Source organism: Gallinula chloropus (genome assembly GCF_964237585.1).
Source record: "Gallinula chloropus genome assembly, chromosome: 4".
NCBI lineage: Eukaryota > Metazoa > Chordata > Aves > Gruiformes > Rallidae > Gallinula > Gallinula chloropus.
In genome coordinates this window covers 43,170,497-43,191,196 of record NC_140088.1, presented here as the reverse complement: position 1 = coordinate 43,191,196, position 20,700 = coordinate 43,170,497, and the positions used below count along the sequence as shown (strand labels likewise).

The 20,700-nt window shown below is 45.7% G+C and overlaps 1 protein-coding gene across 1 annotated transcript in view; it reads right to left on the bottom strand.

Moving 5' to 3' along the window:
* Nucleotides 1-19,057, bottom strand: part of SMOC1 (SPARC related modular calcium binding 1) — a gene marked incomplete at both ends in the record, with an annotated part of 115,814 nt that extends 96,757 nt beyond the window's left edge. The window contains one exon of the mRNA XM_084263235.1: nucleotides 18,950-19,057. Coding sequence (XP_084119361.1) covers nucleotides 18,950-19,057 — 108 coding nt within the window. The remainder of the gene's footprint in view (nucleotides 1-18,949) is intronic.
* Between the last annotated feature and the right edge of the window lie 1,643 nt (nucleotides 19,058-20,700).

The window sequence follows — 20,700 nt, the reverse complement described above, 5'->3', positions numbered from 1 at the left end:
GACATGGCAAGGCAACTTCCCATACTTTAGAACTACAAAATACAAAGCTGCAGTAGGCATGGGGAAAAGACACCACACTGTGTTCAGAAGCTTTATTCTCTTCCTACCGAAGCAAACAAGGCACTGAGCTGAAAAAAGGCGGCTCAGGCAAGTATTTTGGCAGCTATACATTCACTGTGTTAGTATAGAACAAGGCACCCTTCAAACCAAGTTATGTTACTTGCAATTGAAGAGTTATTCAAGGTCCTAAACCTAGTGAAATAATTCAATTTCAAATGTTCAATTCTTGAAACAAACCCTTAACGTGCTGGGTGGGGACACAATCTAAAATATACTATCTAAAGAGAACAGACAAGTCTTACTGCATCCCAGAACACAGATTCTCCAATTCATGAGCACACTCAGATTAAACCGTATCTTCAAAAGCCAGATTCATAGCCCAGTCTTTATTCATTCCAGACAATCTACTAACTGCAACTTCCACTGCTTTCATTAGTTGCTTGCAGAGGTAATTGCTCAATTTTCAGTTCAAAGCACTTTATACTAAGCCTGCAAGAAAGCCATCCTTGAGACACCTTATCAGTATGCTGCACACCAATGCATACACCTCCAAATGGCACAAGCAGCCAATTAATTATATAATTGGACAGACAGACTATTCAAGTGGAATTAAAGCCTCTAATTAACTTTCACCAACAACATACTGAAAGTTGAACTGCTACATCATTATCAGAAGCCAGAGTAAATTTAAAGATCAGATTTAAATGCGAGAGTATTGCAAGCAGTTTTGATCTTGAAAACTCCTTAAGGCATATTCCAGTTTTCCTTCTTGGTAGTTAACAAGTGCCAACAGTCATTTACACCACCAAACACCTTTTTACCATCTATAGTCACACAAACAGTGACTATCCTGGGTTTTACTCCTCAAGAGAAGAAACAGCATTAGAGTACACAGGCCACAGCATTCAAAGCAAAGCAGTAATTTGAAATTAACCTGTTACCTCAGACCTGTATCTGATTTGCCCACACAGACCTCCAACTGCTGAGTTCCCAAGCCTACACAGTCCTCCACAACTCTTGCACTGTAGATAGAGGTGCTCTACCTACCTGAGATGAGCTAAAGCCTGTTTTATATCACACTCCTAATGGACTCCTGTACTGTGCCATTCTGAAAGTCTGTCTTGACTAGCTTCTTATTTTAGTGTCAGGGTAACCAACTCTTTTGGTAAAACCCAGGCTAATTCAGAAGGGAATGCTGGAAATTCTTAGTGAGCTCCTCCGAGAAGGTTTATCCCCAGCCTGAAAAGGCAAAAGCACCCCCAGATCTCACTTCTTGGCACTCCGTAGTATTAAATAATTTAGGTTGGGAAGTATTTCCTGGAGGTTTTCCATTGTTCCTCCTCATCCAGCTACCAGCATAGCAGCTACCCCTTCCTTGTGAGGAAGGGAGGCCGGTGAGTGATGGAGGAGCAGAGGCAGGCCTCCCCTGGACAGTCACAGCCACCAGAGGGCACCGCCACCAGGAACAGGCCTGGCTGGGAAACAGGCTTTGCCCGGCTGAGCCACACAGGTTCCTAGGGGCTGGCAAGGACCTCTGGAGATCATCTAGTCCAACCCCCTGCCAGAGCAGGATTACCCAGAGCATGGTGCACAGGACTGCATCCAGATGGGTCTGGAATATTGCCAGAGAAGGAGCCTCCACAACCTCTCTGGGCAGCCCATACTGGTGCTCAGTCAGCCTCACAATAGTTCTCATACGTATATAGAACTTCCTTTGTTCTGCCCCTTGTCCAGTCACTGGGCACCACTGAGAAGAGTCTGCCCCTTCCTCTAGACACCCACCTTTCTGGTACTTATAAGTGTTGATGAGATCCCCTCTCAGTCTTATCTAGGCTAAACAGACCCAGCTCCCTCAGCCTTTCCTCACATGGAAGATGTTCAAGCCCACTAGTCATACTGGTAAGCCCTCCACTGGACTCTCTCCAGCAGCTCCCTGTCTTTCTTGAACTGGGAAGCCCAGAACTGGACACAATACTCCAGCTCTGCCCTCACCAGGGCAGTTAGAGGCAAGGATAACCTCCCTCAATCTGCTGGCCAAGTTCTTCTTGATGCATCCCAGGATACTGTAAGCCTTCAACAGAGAAGTCAGAAAGCTTGACACTGCCTTTCTCTACTCAAAGTCCTCTGTCCACTAGGATCACATCACCACTTGAACGCTGATGCCTAGAACCCACACAAAAGACATCCTGTAGCTACCGTAACTGCCTTAATGCCAGATTTGAACCTTTAGTTTACATTAGCAAACTCACTTCATCAAGCCACAAATCATGCCAACCCATATCTTCCCACCACTGTGTATATTGGTCAAGGTTTTGTCACCTCAATATTTTTGGTGATTTGGAAGGCAGAAAGAATTTCTTAGCATTCTCTACCCCATTTGTAGTCAGTGATGCTGTTGTCTTCCCTTCTAGGCTAAGTTAACACTGCTACATACATGTTCCAGACTTACTTTCCTCATCCCCATCAAGCACCTTGTTCACAGCTGCCCAGTGAATTCTTTAACATATTGTGTTTACATACAACCATGACAGATTTTCACTTCACATGCTGCAAACCTAAACAAGGAGAACAAAGGCAACTGACAGTCCTGCATTCAAATTTAACAAGCAACAGATGAGCAGAGAAGCCCTGCACTTAGCTGAATCATCTCACTGTTCTATTTCAAGCAAGTACTTAAATAGTTCACAACAGAGAGTAAGAAGCAGCTGTCAAGAACCCTGCACAGGCTGAACATGGGACTCAATAGCAAGAAGAATGTAGATGGCAAAAAATCCAAACTAGTGTGCCCTAGCTAGGCTAAACCTATTTCATCACAGCCATACCTGACAGTTTGGAGCTTCCTTCCCCATTTACCTTTCAGGGCATACATAGGGCCAAACCCATCCACCAAAACCTCTTAAAACCCTCATTTTCCAGTGTACTGCAGATGATTCTTCCAGGTTCTGAGAAGTCACATCGTTCCCTCAAGTGCTGCTCTCTACATTCAGTTTGAAAACAGCTTGCTAAGGGCATGACAGTGTCATAACTAGTGAGATGCAACCACAATGGGTTGCACCTTACCTTTGTGTAGTTCAGTAATGTTGTCTTCCCAGTAAGTGGGAGTACAACATCAGCTATGCAAGTTTAGAGCATGTCTAAACCCAGCTTCATGAAGGCCAGACCATATTCTTATTATATCATAGGTATGTCTTCTACAGTTGTGGGCAAATGCAAGAAGCCTTGCAGAGTTCAAAAAGCACACGCACATCTACCCACCACCACAACTACACCAGGTATGCAAAGAAAGCTCCCAGCCAAGTGGCAGGATAAAACTTATTATAATACCAAGGTTGGGTATATATGTACAAGTTAAACCCCTCCAGCAGAGATCTAGGGTAAGTACTTGAAGATACCCAATATGGATGTTTAAAGCCTGAATAATTTTGCTCTTCAGTTATACCTACACTATACTAGGTATAGCACAGGTAGAAAGCTCTTCCAGCACAGGACACCAGTGTTCCTGTGTTAAATGCAGACAAATTTGTCTTCAGCTAAAGTTAGCCCAGGCACCCTTAGGATTTCTGACATTGCACTGCTCTGCCTTATTTCACACTAGCAAAGAAATAATCTACTATTGTTTTGACACATACTCCAATCAAGGTGGGGGGAATAAATGCTCCCTATTCAACAAGCTCTGTAGAGCATTAGCCTATTCTGTCTTTCAAAAGATGAAGAAATAGTTTGGTTTATACTTCCTCCAAAGTATAGAGTGCTGTTACACCTTGCAGGAACATCATACCTGAACACTGCAACTCCTAGTACAAAATCTGGGTGGAATAGGGGTCTACTGTTGTGGTGTTAGCGGATGTTAACATTTGCTCCTGTTCTCAACTATCCCAATTCAGTGAGTACACAGAAGCTCTGCTTTTGCTAAGGAGACATGAACAATTTTTTTTTTCCCCAAAATTCAAAGACTGTCATTACTCTGACCAAAGGTTAGGAAACATTAAGTGTAAGTTCACATAACTCCCAAGTGTACTTTACAGAAGGAAAGCAGTACTTTGAGTTTCATTCACAGCGGAGACTGAGAGCTGCAAGTCCTTTTTTCACAGGGGTTATATAATGGGACAGCATTAAAGTTCACAACTAGCAGTTCCAGCCTTTGCCTGGAGCTCTTAAGTACAGCTCTAGGATTTACTGCAGACTGTGTACCTACCCAGTGTCCATAAGTTACACACACCATTGCCTCTTGCTTAATGAGAACTCCTGTAGTCTAAAAGCTGTTCAATTTCCAAGCTATACCAGTGCCTCAACCAGGAGGCTCTAGCTGTCTAGAATGCCTTCAGTAGCTGTCCTTCATCTAGACATGATCACCAAGGCCAGTGACTAAATCTAGCTCCAGCCATGCAACTGGCAAGCAAAATTTAAGTGTCAGTCCTGCCACAGGAGTGAATTTTCATTCTAAGGCCTAAACTCTCAGACAAAATCTTGGAGAAGCAGGTAGATTATGTATACTTAAGGTTTCTTTCTATCCTCTTTGGAGACTGTGACCACAAACCGCTAACTTTTTGTTGCCCAGCAAAATAAAAAAATTAAAAACAACTATGATAGAAAAGTTTTAGCCTCAAGCAACAGCAAAACACTTAAGTTTTGGTCTTTGGCAGGCAGGATATTTCAGTAGACAACCTCAGTATTTGGTCAGTACCTTTTTTCTGAAACCGCATTTTGTACAAAAAACTGGTATTCTTTCCACTGTAAAGCATAGAACACTGCCACATGTCAAGCTCCAGCACCTGCAACTTGAACTCTAAGAGAACTGCCCACAAATTAAAACTGGTATAAAGCTTTATCATGATCCTATAACTCACTGGATAGAACTGGCATAACTAACTAGGCTTTTTCCTGATATGTGCCAAACATACTTTCATCAGAGATTAAAAACACGGGGACTTGTCCACACCCAAGGATGCCAAACACTTGATCCAGATGTTATATAAGTCACAGAATAGTAGGGTTTGGAATGGGGCCTCAAAAGATCATCTAGTCTACCCCCAATACCACAGCAGGATCACCTAAGTTAGATCACACAAGAACACATCCAGGTGGGTTTTTAGTGTCTCCAGAGGAGACTCCACAACCTCTCTGGACAGTCTATATTTCCCAGGTTGAAGTTTGTCAAGAGTTCAAACATTTGGCACTCCTCTATCAGACTTACTCAGGACCATTAATAGCAGTTCTTCCCACTCTTAACTGCATGATCTTCCCCTCTTCCAAAAGAGGAAGCTGAAAAGAGAATCCCTAGGTTTGGCTGTGACAACACATGTAGTGTCATGCCAAGACTTTTAGAGGCTCCTCAAGGAGCCAGAACTTACAGAAATTAATAGTATCTAGGTGCTCAAACACCTATGGAATTTGGCACCCATCACCCACCCAACTCACTACCAGAGAACTTGCATCAGTACTGTATGATCTGAAACATCATTGGTGTGTAGAATCTAGAATCCCAAAGAACTTCAAGGTAGGTGATCAGACTTCCTTACTGTGGAAGTCACTCACTCCCCAGAAGTGATATAGACCTGCAAAGCAGCAGTTGGTACAGAACTGCAGTACTCGAGAAATTAAGGCACTCACGCAGAAAAGAGGACCACATTAAATAATGAAACCTACATTCATATAGAAACAGTCTGAAATTAGTCAGTTAATTTAACTCTGCATCTTAAAAAACACTACCAGTAGAATATGTATGTTAGTCTGCATCTCCAGGTTTGTTTAGTTGCACTGGCACCTTTCACAGCAAAACTGTATGCAGCCCCTGCAAAACACCCACACTCCCTTGAAAAGGATGGGAGCAGCTGACTTCTGTGCACAACTAGTTTGACTGACATGCAAACACCATGTTGGTGGTACTTCCAGAAGACTCAGGCATGTCCATTGCTGATTCTGCTGGAGGCTTTCTGGGGCAAGGCAGCATTGATGCTTCTGCTTGTAGGCTAGTGGCATAGAACTTGGTCTCATCAGCTGTGTTTGGTTTGCATGACAAGGCTTTGGTTACAGCATGGTACAAAACTGGCCACTGAGAAGAGTTCAGGGGCTACCCTGTGCTGGGCACAGCTGATTCCACAACACAGCCACTGTAGACCAAAGGTGACACCACCAGCCAAGCTGGCAGTGCCACTGAAAATATACTTAAAAGGCCAAGTGTCAGACAGCAGGGGTAAGAGTGAAAAGCCACAGTATGAACAAGGTCAGACAAGGAGTTGCTCTAGATGCCAAAGCATCTGCAGCCTACAGAAGATACCATGGTGGAGCAGGGATTGCCCTGCAGTCCATGGAGAGGATGCTGTGCCACAGCAGTTGGACATTTCCTTAAGGAAGCTGCAGCCCATAGAGAGCCCACAACAGAGCAGCTATTTTCTGAAAGACCCATGCTGAAACAAGGTGAGGAGAGGTCTGGCAGCTGAACAAGGTCAGCCAACCACACCACCAGCAGCCTTGCTGGTTTACAGACTCTAGCCACCACCCTCACACTTTAGCTAAGAACTGCCCATGCCATTTGGTCTTGTTGATAACTTAGGCTACAGTCACCTCTAATGACAACTAAGTGAGACCTAAGAAATACAGGGTTAGTTTAAATCTAGAAAGGAAGCCTTCCTTGGCACAAATGAGTAAGTAAGCAAATAAATCAACTGAAAGAAAGAGCAGGGAATTAAGCAAATGCAAGTGATTAATTACAGTTCTGTTTAATCTTGTCATGTTGACTGACACCAAGTCAAAGGTTCTGAGCATTTCCCAGGAGAACTGTTGACCTTCCAGACTGATAAAGAAACATCTGCCTTTTGTTTTTCTTTTCTAGCCTAAGAGCTTATATTGCTATTACTGGAGTGGATTCCAAGCCCCAAATAAGACAGACACTTGCCAGTTACTCACTGAGACCTCCACAATTACCTTTTCAGTAGCTTGTAGAATTTACTGAATCACTGCCATTTGTGTTTTCAAGTGGAATTACTTTATAATCTTACTCAATGTCCATAAAGACTCCACTCCCAATGGGGAAATCACACTTAAAGGGAAATTCCCTAGAAAGTCAAGCTCACTGAAAGCAGTAGGTACAACTAAAACTGTTCAAGCTGAACAGCCTCTGCATACAACACTAGATTTAAGATAGATGTTGTCCTATAACACTTCTAGAAAGATTCCCAAGAGCAAACTCTGTTGTTGCCATCATCACATGAGCAGATGACACTGGGGTACCATCAGCATTCTCCCCAGAAAAATACCTAAGACAGAAGCATGTATGCCTAAAGTAAGGCATACTTCCCGATACATTCTCTTCACTTCAGAGGTCTTGAGACAAGCTTGAGATTAATAAGCAGTCAGACAGCAGCTTGACAAAACTTTCAGTCCAAGAGTTGACATTGCAATCCAGCAACTGCTTTATCACCAAAGATGGGGAATGTGGAAACAGTACTCCCTACTCTTGGAAAATAAGTTCTTCCTCAAACCCTGTCTCACCTATTTTAAAATGTTTCCTCTACTCAGAGCTATCAAGCACTGACTGCAATTTACTGCAGGTCATTAACTAAGCAAGCTTCACTGGTGTCAGCATTTATCTTCAGTTTCTTGTTGAATCCAACAGTAACTTCATTCAGATGCTTTGTGTAAACAATGCCTAGCACTTGTGTCAATCACTTGAAGCAGATGCCAAGAGAGTATTTTTACATTCAGCATCTGCTAGTGAAACCAAAGCCACTAGCAAGTCCCACTAAAGCAATTTTAGATAAGTATGGTTCTACCCATCTGAACACTGGCATGAGATTTAACAAGATTATCTCGTCTCACTTGATCCTAATTGATTGCCTTAGCAAACACATGGATATGCATGAATATTAGTCTGCCGTACAATGAAGAGTTGACATACTTGGATTAGGTTGTTTGTGGTAATCCCTGGTTTTGCTTTCTAATAAATACTAACCAGTTAAGGCAAAGATAGCACCCTTTTTTGTCCTCTTAATGTGAGATGACCTCATCGTATATATCAGCCACCTTCTGGCAGTTCCTGACTGTAAGTGCTCATATGCCTCCATGGTTTCATGCAAGGGGAAGGCGAGGAAAGAGAAGTGAAACTCATCTTTAGCTTCTGAATTGACATACTGCACTTGATGGTTGGTTAGGTCTCTATACCTGAGAAGAGTTGAAAGCTGAATAAACTAAAGAAAAGCATGTCAGGCGCCAAATGTATGTGCAGTTTAACCTGTTTTACTTGCCCCAGTGATTTCCAAAGAAAAGTATGAACTCCTGAAGCTGGACTCATCTTTGCCAGTAAGGTGGCTTCAGCAAGAGCCACTAGGTTCAGAACTGACCTTGCCCTGCCTGAAGAGGGGCACACACACAGTACATGTCTTGGAGGGTGTGGAGCAGAGTTTGACAAACATCAGGACATATGGAAAAAGCTAGTCAGAAGTTTTTCATCTATATCTGCTCTTGAGGTGACTGTATCAGTAGGCAGTCATAGTGGAGACAACCCACTCAAGGTCAGATTTATTAATGAAATTAATAATGGGCTACAGGTTGCATGGTACACCTGAGTAGCTATTAGTTTACCAGGATGAATAGTTACTGTAATAAGATACCTATCTTTATTATCAGGAAAGAGAGCTATGCCTTTGGAACTCACTATTTGCTACAGAAAAGTGCCTGCTGACAGCTGAAGTTAGACACTTGTATTTGGGATTGTCATCCACTCGGCAGAACAAGTGTTACTTGTGGTTTTTTAAGTTTCAACTAAAAATTAAATCCTTCTCTTTGCAAATTGCATGAGATTTCCCTACTGAACTCTTCTCATCTACTCTGAGGCTCTTAGGTTATGCAAAGCCATTGTGGAAGCTTTTTGCTTCTTAGTTTGTCTTCATGCCAGAAGAACTAGAAGCAATTTTGTATCCTTTTAGGTAAATTCTTAAGAGATACAACAGGAAGCAAGCTTAGTTTTACTTACGACATTCACCAGCTATTCAAGTTTGATCAGAGTCAAATCTTCAGGCTCAAAATGTACTTGTCATGCAATTGGGTCAACTCCAGAGATGTTGAAGGGCAGGTTTTAAGAATGCTCAAATTTACTCAAGTATGGCAGACTTTTTTCTTCCCATTCCGTTCCAATTTCAGCACCAAAATGTCCTAGTGTTCTAGAAAACATACCAAGCTTTTCTGAACTCTACAGTAAAAATTCAATTTGGAAGCTGGTATTGATCACAGAATGTTAGGGGTTGGAAGGGACTTCGAAAGATCTAGTCCAACCCCACCACCACCACCAGAGCAGAATCACCTACATTAGGTCACACAAGAACCAGTCCATGCAGGTCTTGAATATGCCCTGAGAAGGAGACTCCACAACATCTCTGGGAAGCCTATTCCAGTGCTCTGCCACCCTCAGTGAAAAAGTTATTGCTTTCATGCAAGAGCCCCAGACAAATCAGGTTCACATCATTCTAGGATAAGAGCTGACATAGCTACACACTACAGCTGTTCATGCTCCAACAGAAAACAGAGCCAGTCAGTTAAGGTACTTTATCCTATGTGGGCTTTTACATCCAGAGTAGAAGTCTGCAAAACCATAGACAGCAGTATGAGCAACAGCTAGCTTTGGTTTCAATACTGCTGCCAAAGTGCTTCAGGTAAAGAGGCAGTTTTCCTTTTGTGGTAAAGAAAAACTCAACTTCTTTTTTGTTCCTAATCCAGCTAATTTGGCATTCCTTTAGGTATCTATCATTCACAATAAGAGTTTTGAAATTCAGATTGTCCTCAGCTGTCAATGAAACTAAGGCAAGAAATCATTGGCAGCCCTACTATCACACTGATTGCTCCCCATGCCCCATCCTATTTACCTTCAAGAACCACCTGTCCTAGCAACAACACAGCAGAGATTTAACTTGACTAATTACTGAAATCTCCATCAGTCACCTCAACCATAACCCTGATTTTCAGGGTATGCATAACAAGATGCAGAGTTCAGAAGAAGTTCCTACAGTTAAGATTAACAACCCTTCAAGTTTTAAGAAGGGTGGGAGCTTCAGTGACATCTGAAGTCCAGCAGAATACAGTTTTTTGCCAACCTGCTTGTTACTTTGAGGGGAAGCGAGGAGAGGGCAAAACCTGGCAGCCTTGGAAAGCAACTCTTCAATTGCTACAGGCATTAATATCCAGGATGCTTTGGAGCCAACTGACACAGTTCAACTTAGGCATCCTTAATTTAAAAACAAAAACAAAAAAAGGCAGGGCATCATCATGGTTTAGCCAGGACAAGCACACAACCAAACTGGAGCATAAAACACTGAGTTCACTGTGAAGAGAATACTCAGGTCCCTGGAAGTTCCTGAAGATGAGCATCCCCATTCTTTCAGACAATGGTTTTAATCATCATTAATACTCTACAGCGAAGTAGGTTTACATCCATTTTTTAAATCTGTACAAATTGCAGCTACTACTTCTACTACATACAGTTCAAGCTTAAATTAGAAAGAGTAAAGTGAATATAAGACTAGTTACTGCCACAGAGATTATCCTGCTTTGACACAGAACATGACTGGCTCTACACAGCACCTAACAAGCTAAAGCCTATGCAGGACAGCTTTAGTTATCAATCCTGTAACTAAGGGTATGATACCTGTTCCTAAAAATACTGGCTGTACCTGTTCGATAGCAAATATGACAAGATAGCCCATCACCACTGACAAAAGCAGGAGGACATGGATAGCAACCCTGATAAAAATTCAGGGAGAACTCCTTCAATGTTTACCCCCTTATGGAAGCATGAGCTACTCATTGGGTAGCATGGCCAGCAGCAACCACTGAAACACCTTCTTTCACCATTAGGTACTACCCATTCATATAAGCAATAGCCACTCTGTCACCACTTCAGATTTTATCCATAAAGCTGCAGGACAGCATCTCTGGAACAGCTTAAGGCCTTTCAGTTCAACAGCCAGAAGCACCATCCTCTTACAGTCCAGAGGTAAACCTGCCGACTCAAACATTGCAGTGCCCTTCAGATACTCCATCCAATGGCAACTGCTTTCAGAAGCTAATTTAAAGCTCTAGCAGGATAGATCATACAGTATGAGTTGGAAGGGACCCATAAAGACCACCAAGTCCAACTCCTGGCTCCACACAGGCCCAGACAAGGCAGAGCACGGCACTGAGCACATCATCCAGATGCTTCTCAAACTCAGCCCAGCTTGGGGCTGTGACCACTTCCCTGGGGAGCCTGTTCCAGTGCCTGACCCCCTCTCAGTACAGAACCTCTTCCTAATATCCAACCTAAACCTCCCCTGTCACAGCTGCATCTAATATAATTCAGGAATATTTCACATGCATTGCATCTAATTGATGACAAATAGCACCAACAGCAGGGCCACCAAGAATGCAACTAGCTACAGTTTACTCTGACAGCAGGAAGATAGAGCAGCAGGGCTGCATTACTGCCTTAGACCAGATCCCTTACCTGACAGAACTCCAAAGTCCTGAAGGTAGATATTGGCATTGCTTTTAAGTCAAAGGGGTCGTGCAAGTTCCTCTAGATTTACATATTTTTATTTTAAGACACAGAAAGGCAAACAAGTGATATTAATGTATCTAGAACTCCAAATAAAGCAGCATTTGTTGCATGAACTGCCCTGTTCATTTTATACATGTCAGTCTTCTGAGAACTACCTTAAGTTATTTTGCTTCCACTAAGACTGAGAAATGTACACAGGAAAACTCACATTTGCCTTACAAGTTTGGGGCAGATTACCCTCTAGTGTTCCAGATACATACACATTTTTAAAAGCTACTTTTATACACAGCTTATCCACTTCTGCAACACTTGCCTGCTCACTTAAAAGCAAAGGAATAAGCCCAATGCAAAACTCCAGACAGAAGCCAACAGAAGTTAACAACCACTCTGTATGATAACTAGACTAAATCACAAGTAGCTGCTTGGCTTAGATAGAAGCCTCTCTATCTGGCCACTATTCACAAACTCCAACTTACTTAATATCCTCCACTTAGAAATTACACTCAAGGCTTTTTAGTTCTCAACTTGTACCTCACTCCACAAAGTATTTGTTTAAGCCCAAGTGTAGACTGCATGTAAATATGCTTCAAAGAAATGGAAAGGGAAATGGCTTGATGTACCAGTTAGAGTAGGTTCTTTAATCTTCATACTACACAAGGGAGTCTATGCTGCAACAAAAGATTACTGCCCTATCTGCTTCTGACTGGTGTCCAGCATACTCTGAGGCAAGATCTAGCGATAGTGTATATCTGGACATCGTTCCTAGGCATGTGTCCCTGTTGTACATTAAAGGATACCAATACCTTTACCAGGTGTTTTCACCTAAGGATGCTTCCTTACCAATTTGATCCCCATTTCTCTCCCCCTCTATACCAGAGGTCACCACACTACTGCTTCTGCAGCCCAAGAAACAGCCACAAGTCCACTTATTCTCATGGTAACCATAGAACATAAGGTAGTTACCTTTACATTAAGGCTGTATCAGATTGTTTTAGTTTGCTGGAGTGTCAAACCCTGAAGTATTACAACTAAAACATCAGATGATCTAATATTTCAGGTTCTCTGCATAACCAAAGAAAAAGTTCTTAAGCTAGTATTCTGGAACTCTGAAAGAGCATAGAACAAGCAGTGCTCCCTGCACCACAAGGCTAACTATAGCAGCTAAGCTAGCAGACTTATCAGAAGTAGGGTATGGCTTCCTTGTGCAATTTAAGTCTTGATCTCAGTCATGAAGCAGGGAAAAAGAGGGACAGTCAACATTTTCCACATTCCTTTTAGTCTGTGACCCAGCTAACGGTAACAGAGGACTGGTAGCCAAGAAAAACTCTGAAACAGAATCTGCCCACTAAGTGTTTGGAACCTCTTCTCCCTGTTTGAGGATCAGAACTTCCCTCTGGATATAATTCCAGCTATCATTAACTGGACCAGTGGCCAAGAAAAACCTCTGAAAAGTTATTTAATCCGTCCTACTTCCCCATCCTCCTTATACCTATGCATCTTCCCTTCTACTTCCTATGATTCTATCAGAAGCTCACCCACAAGAAAGCCTTCAACCTTTACCACCTCCTCAATTCCAGCTTTAATCAAGTATCTCAGTAGCACAGAATAGCAGGCTTCTACACTGAAGAGGGTGAAATTACATCTTTCACTTTGCCATAGGACTCTGAATAGAGAAAATTTGCTAGTCAAATACTCTTCCAGCAATAGATCAAATGGAACTTTAGACTGACAGGGGCTGCCATGTAGCATACTGAGCCAGTCTCCATAGATTCAGCCTATGCACTGACAAAATGAATGCCACATGCAGACAGTCTGCTTCTCTCCCCTTATCCACCCCAAGTCAAAGCATTTGGGGCAAGGCAACCCAGTTTACAGAACCACGGCACGTAGTCTGGGTCCATTCTCAAGCAAATCAGTGTGATACTCTGTGGCATTTACCCATGTACTACTGTCTTGCTCACTCTCATTCATGTTCTTCATCCAGACACAGTAGTTGCTCCTTAGGAACTCCAGCTCCAGCCCAAGAGAGGAGCCCAGGTGCCCACAGCTAAGTTATCTGCCTACCACCCACCAGTTTCTGTATGGCTTCCTCCACCTGCATGGAAGAGTCTGCCAGCAGCACTGGTGGGTTTGCTTGTCTAGACATCACTACCAGACACAGCTTGACAAAACCCTGAGCCAACCTTTAATGATGCAGCCTCTGTTCCTATAGCAACTCATGATTTTTTCCCATCTCTAGGCACAGGTGCTTCCCCTCAAGGTCTAAGTTACCTCTTATTTCACACCCACCACTCACTTCCCCACTGCATAGCTACATGCCACTCCATGTGTGAACACCTGTCAGCAGGCCCTCAAAAGCAGTGGCCCACACACGAGCCAAAGGGAGGCAGAAATGCAGAACACCCCTCACACAGGTGTTCTCCCAAGCTAGAAGACTACCAGGGAAGAGTTGGACAGTGCAGGCAGTTGAAAGCTTATGGGGGGCTTTAAGACAACTTCTGAGGACAGAAGCACAGGTACCCCAGAGAAGCCAGCATGAGGAACACCTGGCAGGGCAGCCTTCCTCCAAGGTTGCCACACACCTTAACATCATGCAGTCAAGTCCAGGTCAGCCTTAATGCTATCTTGGAAGGGTCACACAGACTAGAATGAATCCCTTCACGAGCCAAAGCCTCTCCTCACAGTGCAGGGACTGCACCTCCAGCATGGAGGCCTTGTACTCAGACAGCACAGGCTATGCTCTGAGCAGTTCTTGTAGGGGAGTATAGCCACCATATTAGTCTCCTCAATTCTGTAAGGAAAAGCACTTGTGAATGGGTAGGCCCACTATACAAAACAATGTTTTCCTGACTAAACATGCTAATTATTTTTCCTTAGTGCTCATGAATATTGCTAACACTATCTATAGTGTTACTGCAGCATCCCACAGGAGTCAAAGTTCCATCAGGAGACTACTGTGATAAGGAGAAAAAGCATCTAGGACAGGAGCCAGGAGCATGATTTCGAGGTAAGGCATCATCCTGAGGGAGCTGACTGCTCTCAAACTGAAGAGCTGCAGAAAGCCCACATGAGGTCATGCACAAAGAGCTCCTTTGTATAGTGGGTGGTTGTTTTCACAGCCCTGAGTGCAAGCTTTACACTCTGGTGTGACTAGCTACGCCCTCCTGCTGTTACTCTACTATAGCTACAATGCCTACCCACCAACAGAAAAAAAAAAAATAGGACCAAGTTGCACTCTCAGCCATCATCTGAAGGGTTTCAGTGCCAGAGTACTCCCTCCTCATACCTACAGGCAATAGAGCCCCCACACAGAAAGCTTCACAGGGTTCTCATGAAAGCTGCTGAACACAAGCCTAACTGTCCATCAGGACCTGTCAGAAGAGGCATAGTTACATACCACATTCATCACATGCTGGTAGCTTCTCTGCATAAGCATACGTCTCACACTGTCCTCACACCTTACCCAGAGAGCTCCACCACAGAAGTGATTCACTCACAGCAATAGCAGCCCTCACTTCCTCACAAAGGAAGAGCTTTTCACAAAGGTATAAGAAGCTCTGAGTCCCACCAACATAGTGACAGTAACTGAGCATGTAACACAACAGAAAAAGTAGGCTTCATGGTTTAAGTCACAAGTTACACCACTGGCTTCTCTATCAGAGCTTCGCTTGATGACCAAGCAATAAGCCACTACCACGGCCCACCAAGCTTGGCTTGAGGCCTGCAGTGCCACCAAGACCCTAGATGTTGCATCAGCACCTGAGACCTTGTGGCAGCTGCTGGGGGGCTCTGACAAGAGGCCATCACGCTGTTACACAGGAGGCTAAGTCAGCACAGCAGCCTTCGGGGATCTGCTTTGGTTTCACCTGCATCGCCTCCGTGTTTTGCTTTTAATGTGTGCATGAGGTTTACTTGTGTAACACTTCACTGCACTGTCAGATGTGTCAGCCCCACAAGAACTGAAGATTCAGCAGCCAAGTAAGAGACAAATGGGCTTTTGTTTGTTTGGGGGTTGTTTTGACATAGCAATGTCACAATTAGTTTGAGATGGCAGGATAACAACATCTAAGATATTTAAACAGCAGTATTAAATATTTCAGAGCTGCTATACCACTGAAATGAGGTTTACAGTCATCTTACCAATTGCTTCAGGCCATCTGGAAATGAAAGAAGCCAAGACAGCATCTGCTCTGCACTGATGGCAGTGAAGATTATCTTAGCATATGACTGGTGCTGGAAACCTGGAAACTAGTGCAAGAGGTTATCATTGCAGGTGTTCCACTAGCTACAGAGCTTGCTGCCACCACCAGCAGCAACACATGAGCAGTTTCTTTTTCTGTATCAAATCTTTCGGTGGCCAGAAACCTTTAATTAGCAACAGAGGTCATTAATAGGAGTGAATGCTCTAACAGCCAACTCAGAAGCTCAGGCATTTAAAACATGTACTCTAAGACTACACAGAGTAAGTCAGATCCTACAATATTTTCCCATCTGGAACAGGAGCCACTGTTCCAATATTAATGTACTGGCACATAATGTTTTAATATTTTTCCACACAACAATTAATCCTGTTCAACACAGTTGCACAACATATAAAAAGCCAGTCAGATGTTCAGTACATATCAAGGAGTTCAGCTGCCTAACACTAAAGGTCTCAACAGGAACAAGGAAAGAGAGAAATAATTAGCTCTACATACAATTAGAGCTTCCTCCTAAGCAAGAGCATTTCTTACCCAACCAAAACACAGTACCTGTAACCAAAAGGTATATACCACAGAGTAACAAATCTGTCCTGTATGCTGTTCTAAAGACTTGCCTTTGGGTACTTACTCCATGAAAGCGAGTCTCTCCAACAGTAAGGAATCCTATATTACAGCGCTTCAGCTGTTACTCATCAGTGTAGACCTTTTCAGTGCAGAGTGATTATTAAGCTTGAACAAAGAAACAAAATTCAGTCACTGAAAACCTAAGTTCCACTCATTTTTAGCATATGTCCTTTTCTAGTTTCTTCCCACCATGAAGAACAGTCTCCCCAATTTTAGCAGAGTATGCATAAGGACACCTGTGTTGTGGAGTGCTCCCAGCCAAGCTGCAGTGAGGACACAGAGCACAGGCTTCTTGGCATCCAGCTTTATACTAACAACTACTGGCAACATCTAATCAGTAGAAGGGTTTAAGCTCAGGGGCTTTTATCGCTCTACTTGGTCACAAATGAGTAAGCCAAACTGCCCACCTTCACACGCACTTATGCATGACACTTGGAAGGCTGAGAACACAGGCTTCAGACTTAAATATCCTGCAAGTTCACAGCCTTTCAAGGGTTCTGAAGTTAAAGCTAAGTTAAAACTTCAAGGCACATCTTTCTACAGAACCATAGATACTGGTATTCTCAGCTGATACTCTCCCCCAGTCACGAAGGGGGAAACAGCAAAGGCCACTGGCTTCAAGCATAAACTAAGTAGTCCTCTGTGTTTGGTTTCTGATGCCTGGGAAAGCCGTAATGAAAACTCAATAGCCTTGGTGACTATTAAGCAGGTATTCCTTATTGCAGCACCAGGCACACAGGGGATCACTCCTCCAAATGTGTGTGCCCATTAAAGCCCAATTTCTCATATACTATATATTATTTCTCAATACACAAATTAAAGTTTATTAATTGTCTGAATCTACATCTACATCAATCTATTCAGCATTATTATATTTCACTGGATCATTTTCCACTCTCCTGAAGTAGCTCCCATCTCAAAGAGGGCACAGGATGGGGAACAATTAGACTGCCTTGTCAAATACAGTATATAAATATATGGAATATATGGAATATAGACAGGCTTACTATGGAATTATGCACTGCCATCAGGATTGGTTCTGTTCTCTTTCAGTTGCTCTTCACAGTGCTGATGAAGGGCCCTCCTCATCCAGCCAGATAACTTACCACCTCAAAGCTTCCATTCAGCACCACCTGTTGAATGGTGGTGCTTTTTCCATCACAGTAACCGTCATGGTGGTCACCTACTTTTTAACTATCAAGTTGCTGCAGAAGGAAGCTACCCTATGTGTGAATGACATTGGTCCAAACACCAAGTTCGCTTCATTTAGCTTCCTCCCTCAGAGCTCCCTGTCCTCAGAGAAACTCTTTCAGTGCTCTATGAACAGAGACTCTGGAGGTTTGTTTGCTATCAAGTAATACAGACTTACAAGCATATGCGCCCCTACGTCTTCCCCCATCCTTTAAAATGGGTCTCCAAGAATTTATGGTACACACCAGTTTGGATCTGCCACATTCTAACACATCTAGCCATAAAAGAGGCTGCACAGCACAGCTGAAGACAAGGACACCAGTGCAGCCACTACACTTTCCATAGCTCTAAGAAGCATTTAACAGCCACCATGACCAAACAGTACTTTAATTTAAAAAAAGAGAACACTGCAGTGAAGACCCTCACCATTATACTTCAGCTAAGCAGGGATTGCAAAGACTCCTGGTCTTGCCTAACCATGGTGTAAAGTGATTAGATCCTACTTTCCATAGGATGCCAGACGGATGGGTTGAGAACGCACACGGGTCAGTGCATCCAACACACCTGCAGAGAGAGACCAAGTTTTTCCACTTCCCCAGAGCTGTGCGTTTATTGCAGCGTTGGCTGCAGAACAGCTACCGTTCTGCAGCTTTCTAACTGAAAGCTCTCCTGCTACTCCACAGTGGTGCTGCAGTGGCAACAACGTTAGCTCACTGGGAGGACCATATTTAGAAGAGATGCTGGGTTCTCCCCCAGAGCAGCGGAATAGCTGGGTAAGTGAAATTAACGGCCCCGCTAAGAGTCAGACCTTGTCACATTGAAGAGGCAGAGCTAGGCTCCTGCGGGGAGACGCCTGGGCTGAAGGAAGCCAGCTCTACTGCAGGGATACATTTCATCCCTACTTGGGGATTGCAAAATACAAGAGCCCTAAAGCTACGTGCTGGGACCGAGCGGCACATTAACCGCAAGACGAGCGATATAAAGAGATACAGCCTGCCAAACCACCCTCGCCTCCCCCCCGCCCCCCGCCCCACCCCGGCGTTTTCTCCGGCCGTAAAGGCTAACGAGTTCGCACCCGTGTGCGCACACCTCGGGCGGTCAGCCGGGACCCGGCTCCTAAGGCGGGGAGGCCCCTTGCGAGGGTCCGCGCCCGCGGGAAGCGGGGCCGGGAGCCGCTGCGCGCCCGCGGCGGGGCGCGGGGGCGGGTGCGGGGGCTCCCCGGCGGCGAGCAGCGGGGCTTCACCTGCGGCGCTGACAGGGCGCGGGGCCGGCGGGCCGGGCAACCTGCTGCGGCGAGGCGAGCAGGAGAAGGGAAGCCCCGCCGCCGGGGCGACGGCTGACTTACCCGGGGTCCTGTGGCGCGGTGGCCGCGACCTCCAGGCAGAGGCACGAGCAGCAGTGCCAGCAGCAGGCACAGCCGAGCCCCCGCGCCACGCCAGGCCCGCGGCACCATCGTCCCTCGCGGGGGGCAGCGGCGGGACTCCGCGGCCACCGCAGGCTGCTCTCCCGCGCGGCCGCCTCTCAGCCCGGCAGCGCGTCCGTCGGCAGCCGGCGACGCAGACCCCGCTCTCCCCACCCCTCCCTCCACAACAGGTTACCCGCCTCGGCCATGGGGATGCCCGTTATAAAGCCGCCGCGGGGCGGGGCCGGGCGGCACTGACCGTGGCGCCCACCTATCGCGGCGCGGCCGCCGCAGGCCGCAGCCAATGGCAGGGCGGCAGGGCCCTTCCGCCCCGCCGCCGCTCGCGGGCGTGAGGGCGGCCGGCGCAGGTTGGCCCCGGCTGGCGCGGCGCTGCCGGCGGTCCGCCCGGAGGCGTGCACCTTCCACGTGCCGCCGGCACCTGGAGCGGCCGCCGCGCCCCCGGCGGTGGGCGGGGTGCGCGGGGGCCGGGCAGCCCCCGGGGGGGCGGCGGGAGGCTGCTGGCCGGGAGCTGCCGAGGCTGTGCGGTTCTGCCCCCACCTCCGGCCTCAAAAGCTTGCCGGGCAGCCCCGGCCCCGGCCCCGCGGCAGTGGCAGGGACAGCTGAGTCGTGCGGTGGTGTCGGGGCAGCGAGCAGATAGATTTGTTGAAGGAAATGACCTCATGGTCCACATACGGCTTTCTCGGGCCAAGGCTGCTACAGAAACAAGTTCATAGAATCCCAGAATCTCCTGAGCTGGAAGGTACCCGTAAGGACCACCGAGTCCAACTCCTGGCACCACACGGGGCCAGACAAGGCAGAGCACGGCACTGAGCGCATCATCCAGATGCTTCCCGACCTCAGCCCAGCTTGGGGCTGTGACCACTTCCCTGGGGAGCCTGTTCAGTGCCCAACCACCTTCTCAGAGAAAAACCTCTTCCTGACATCCAACCTAAACCTCCCCTGTCGCAGCTTCATGCTGTTGCCTTGGGTTCTATCCCTGGCCACCAAGGACAGGAGATCCGTGTCTGTCCCTTCACTCCCCCTCGTCAGGAAGCCACAGACTGCAATGGGGTCTCCCCTCAGCCTCCTCTTGTCCAACAAACCCAGGGCCTTCAGCCTCTCCTCATAAGACTTCCCCTCCAGACCCTTCCCCATCCTCATTGCCCTCCTCTGGACACTCCAATAGTTTTGTGTCGCTCTTGTCCTGTGGTGCCCAAAACTGCACCCAGTACTCGAGGCAGCACCAGCACAGTACAGTTCGTGCCTCAGGGAATGTAGGTCCTCTGGTCATCACCCTGCCAGGGCTCAAAGTGTGGCTGACCCTCAACCCACCTGCTGACCAAGTAGCAGAGGTATCTTGTGAGCCAGACTGATTTGCATTCACATCAAGTCCTTAATTTTTAACTTACGAGCACGCATTTGATGGCAAGTACAGCAGGGCAGAGACCCAACATTTTGCAAAACAATATGCATGGGAGGTCACTGTTCTGCACGTACTAATGACACAATAACCTTGTCATGGGACGGTTTTGTGGTGCTCTTAGGGAAACACACAAGACATGAAATTTCTTCGTGCGATGTATTCAACTCTCTTTACTCAGTGACCTTAGAGGAGGCAATACTCACACTCAATCAAAACTCCCTAGAGTGTATCCGCTAGGTGTGGGGAGGGGCTGTTACACCCACACCAAGAA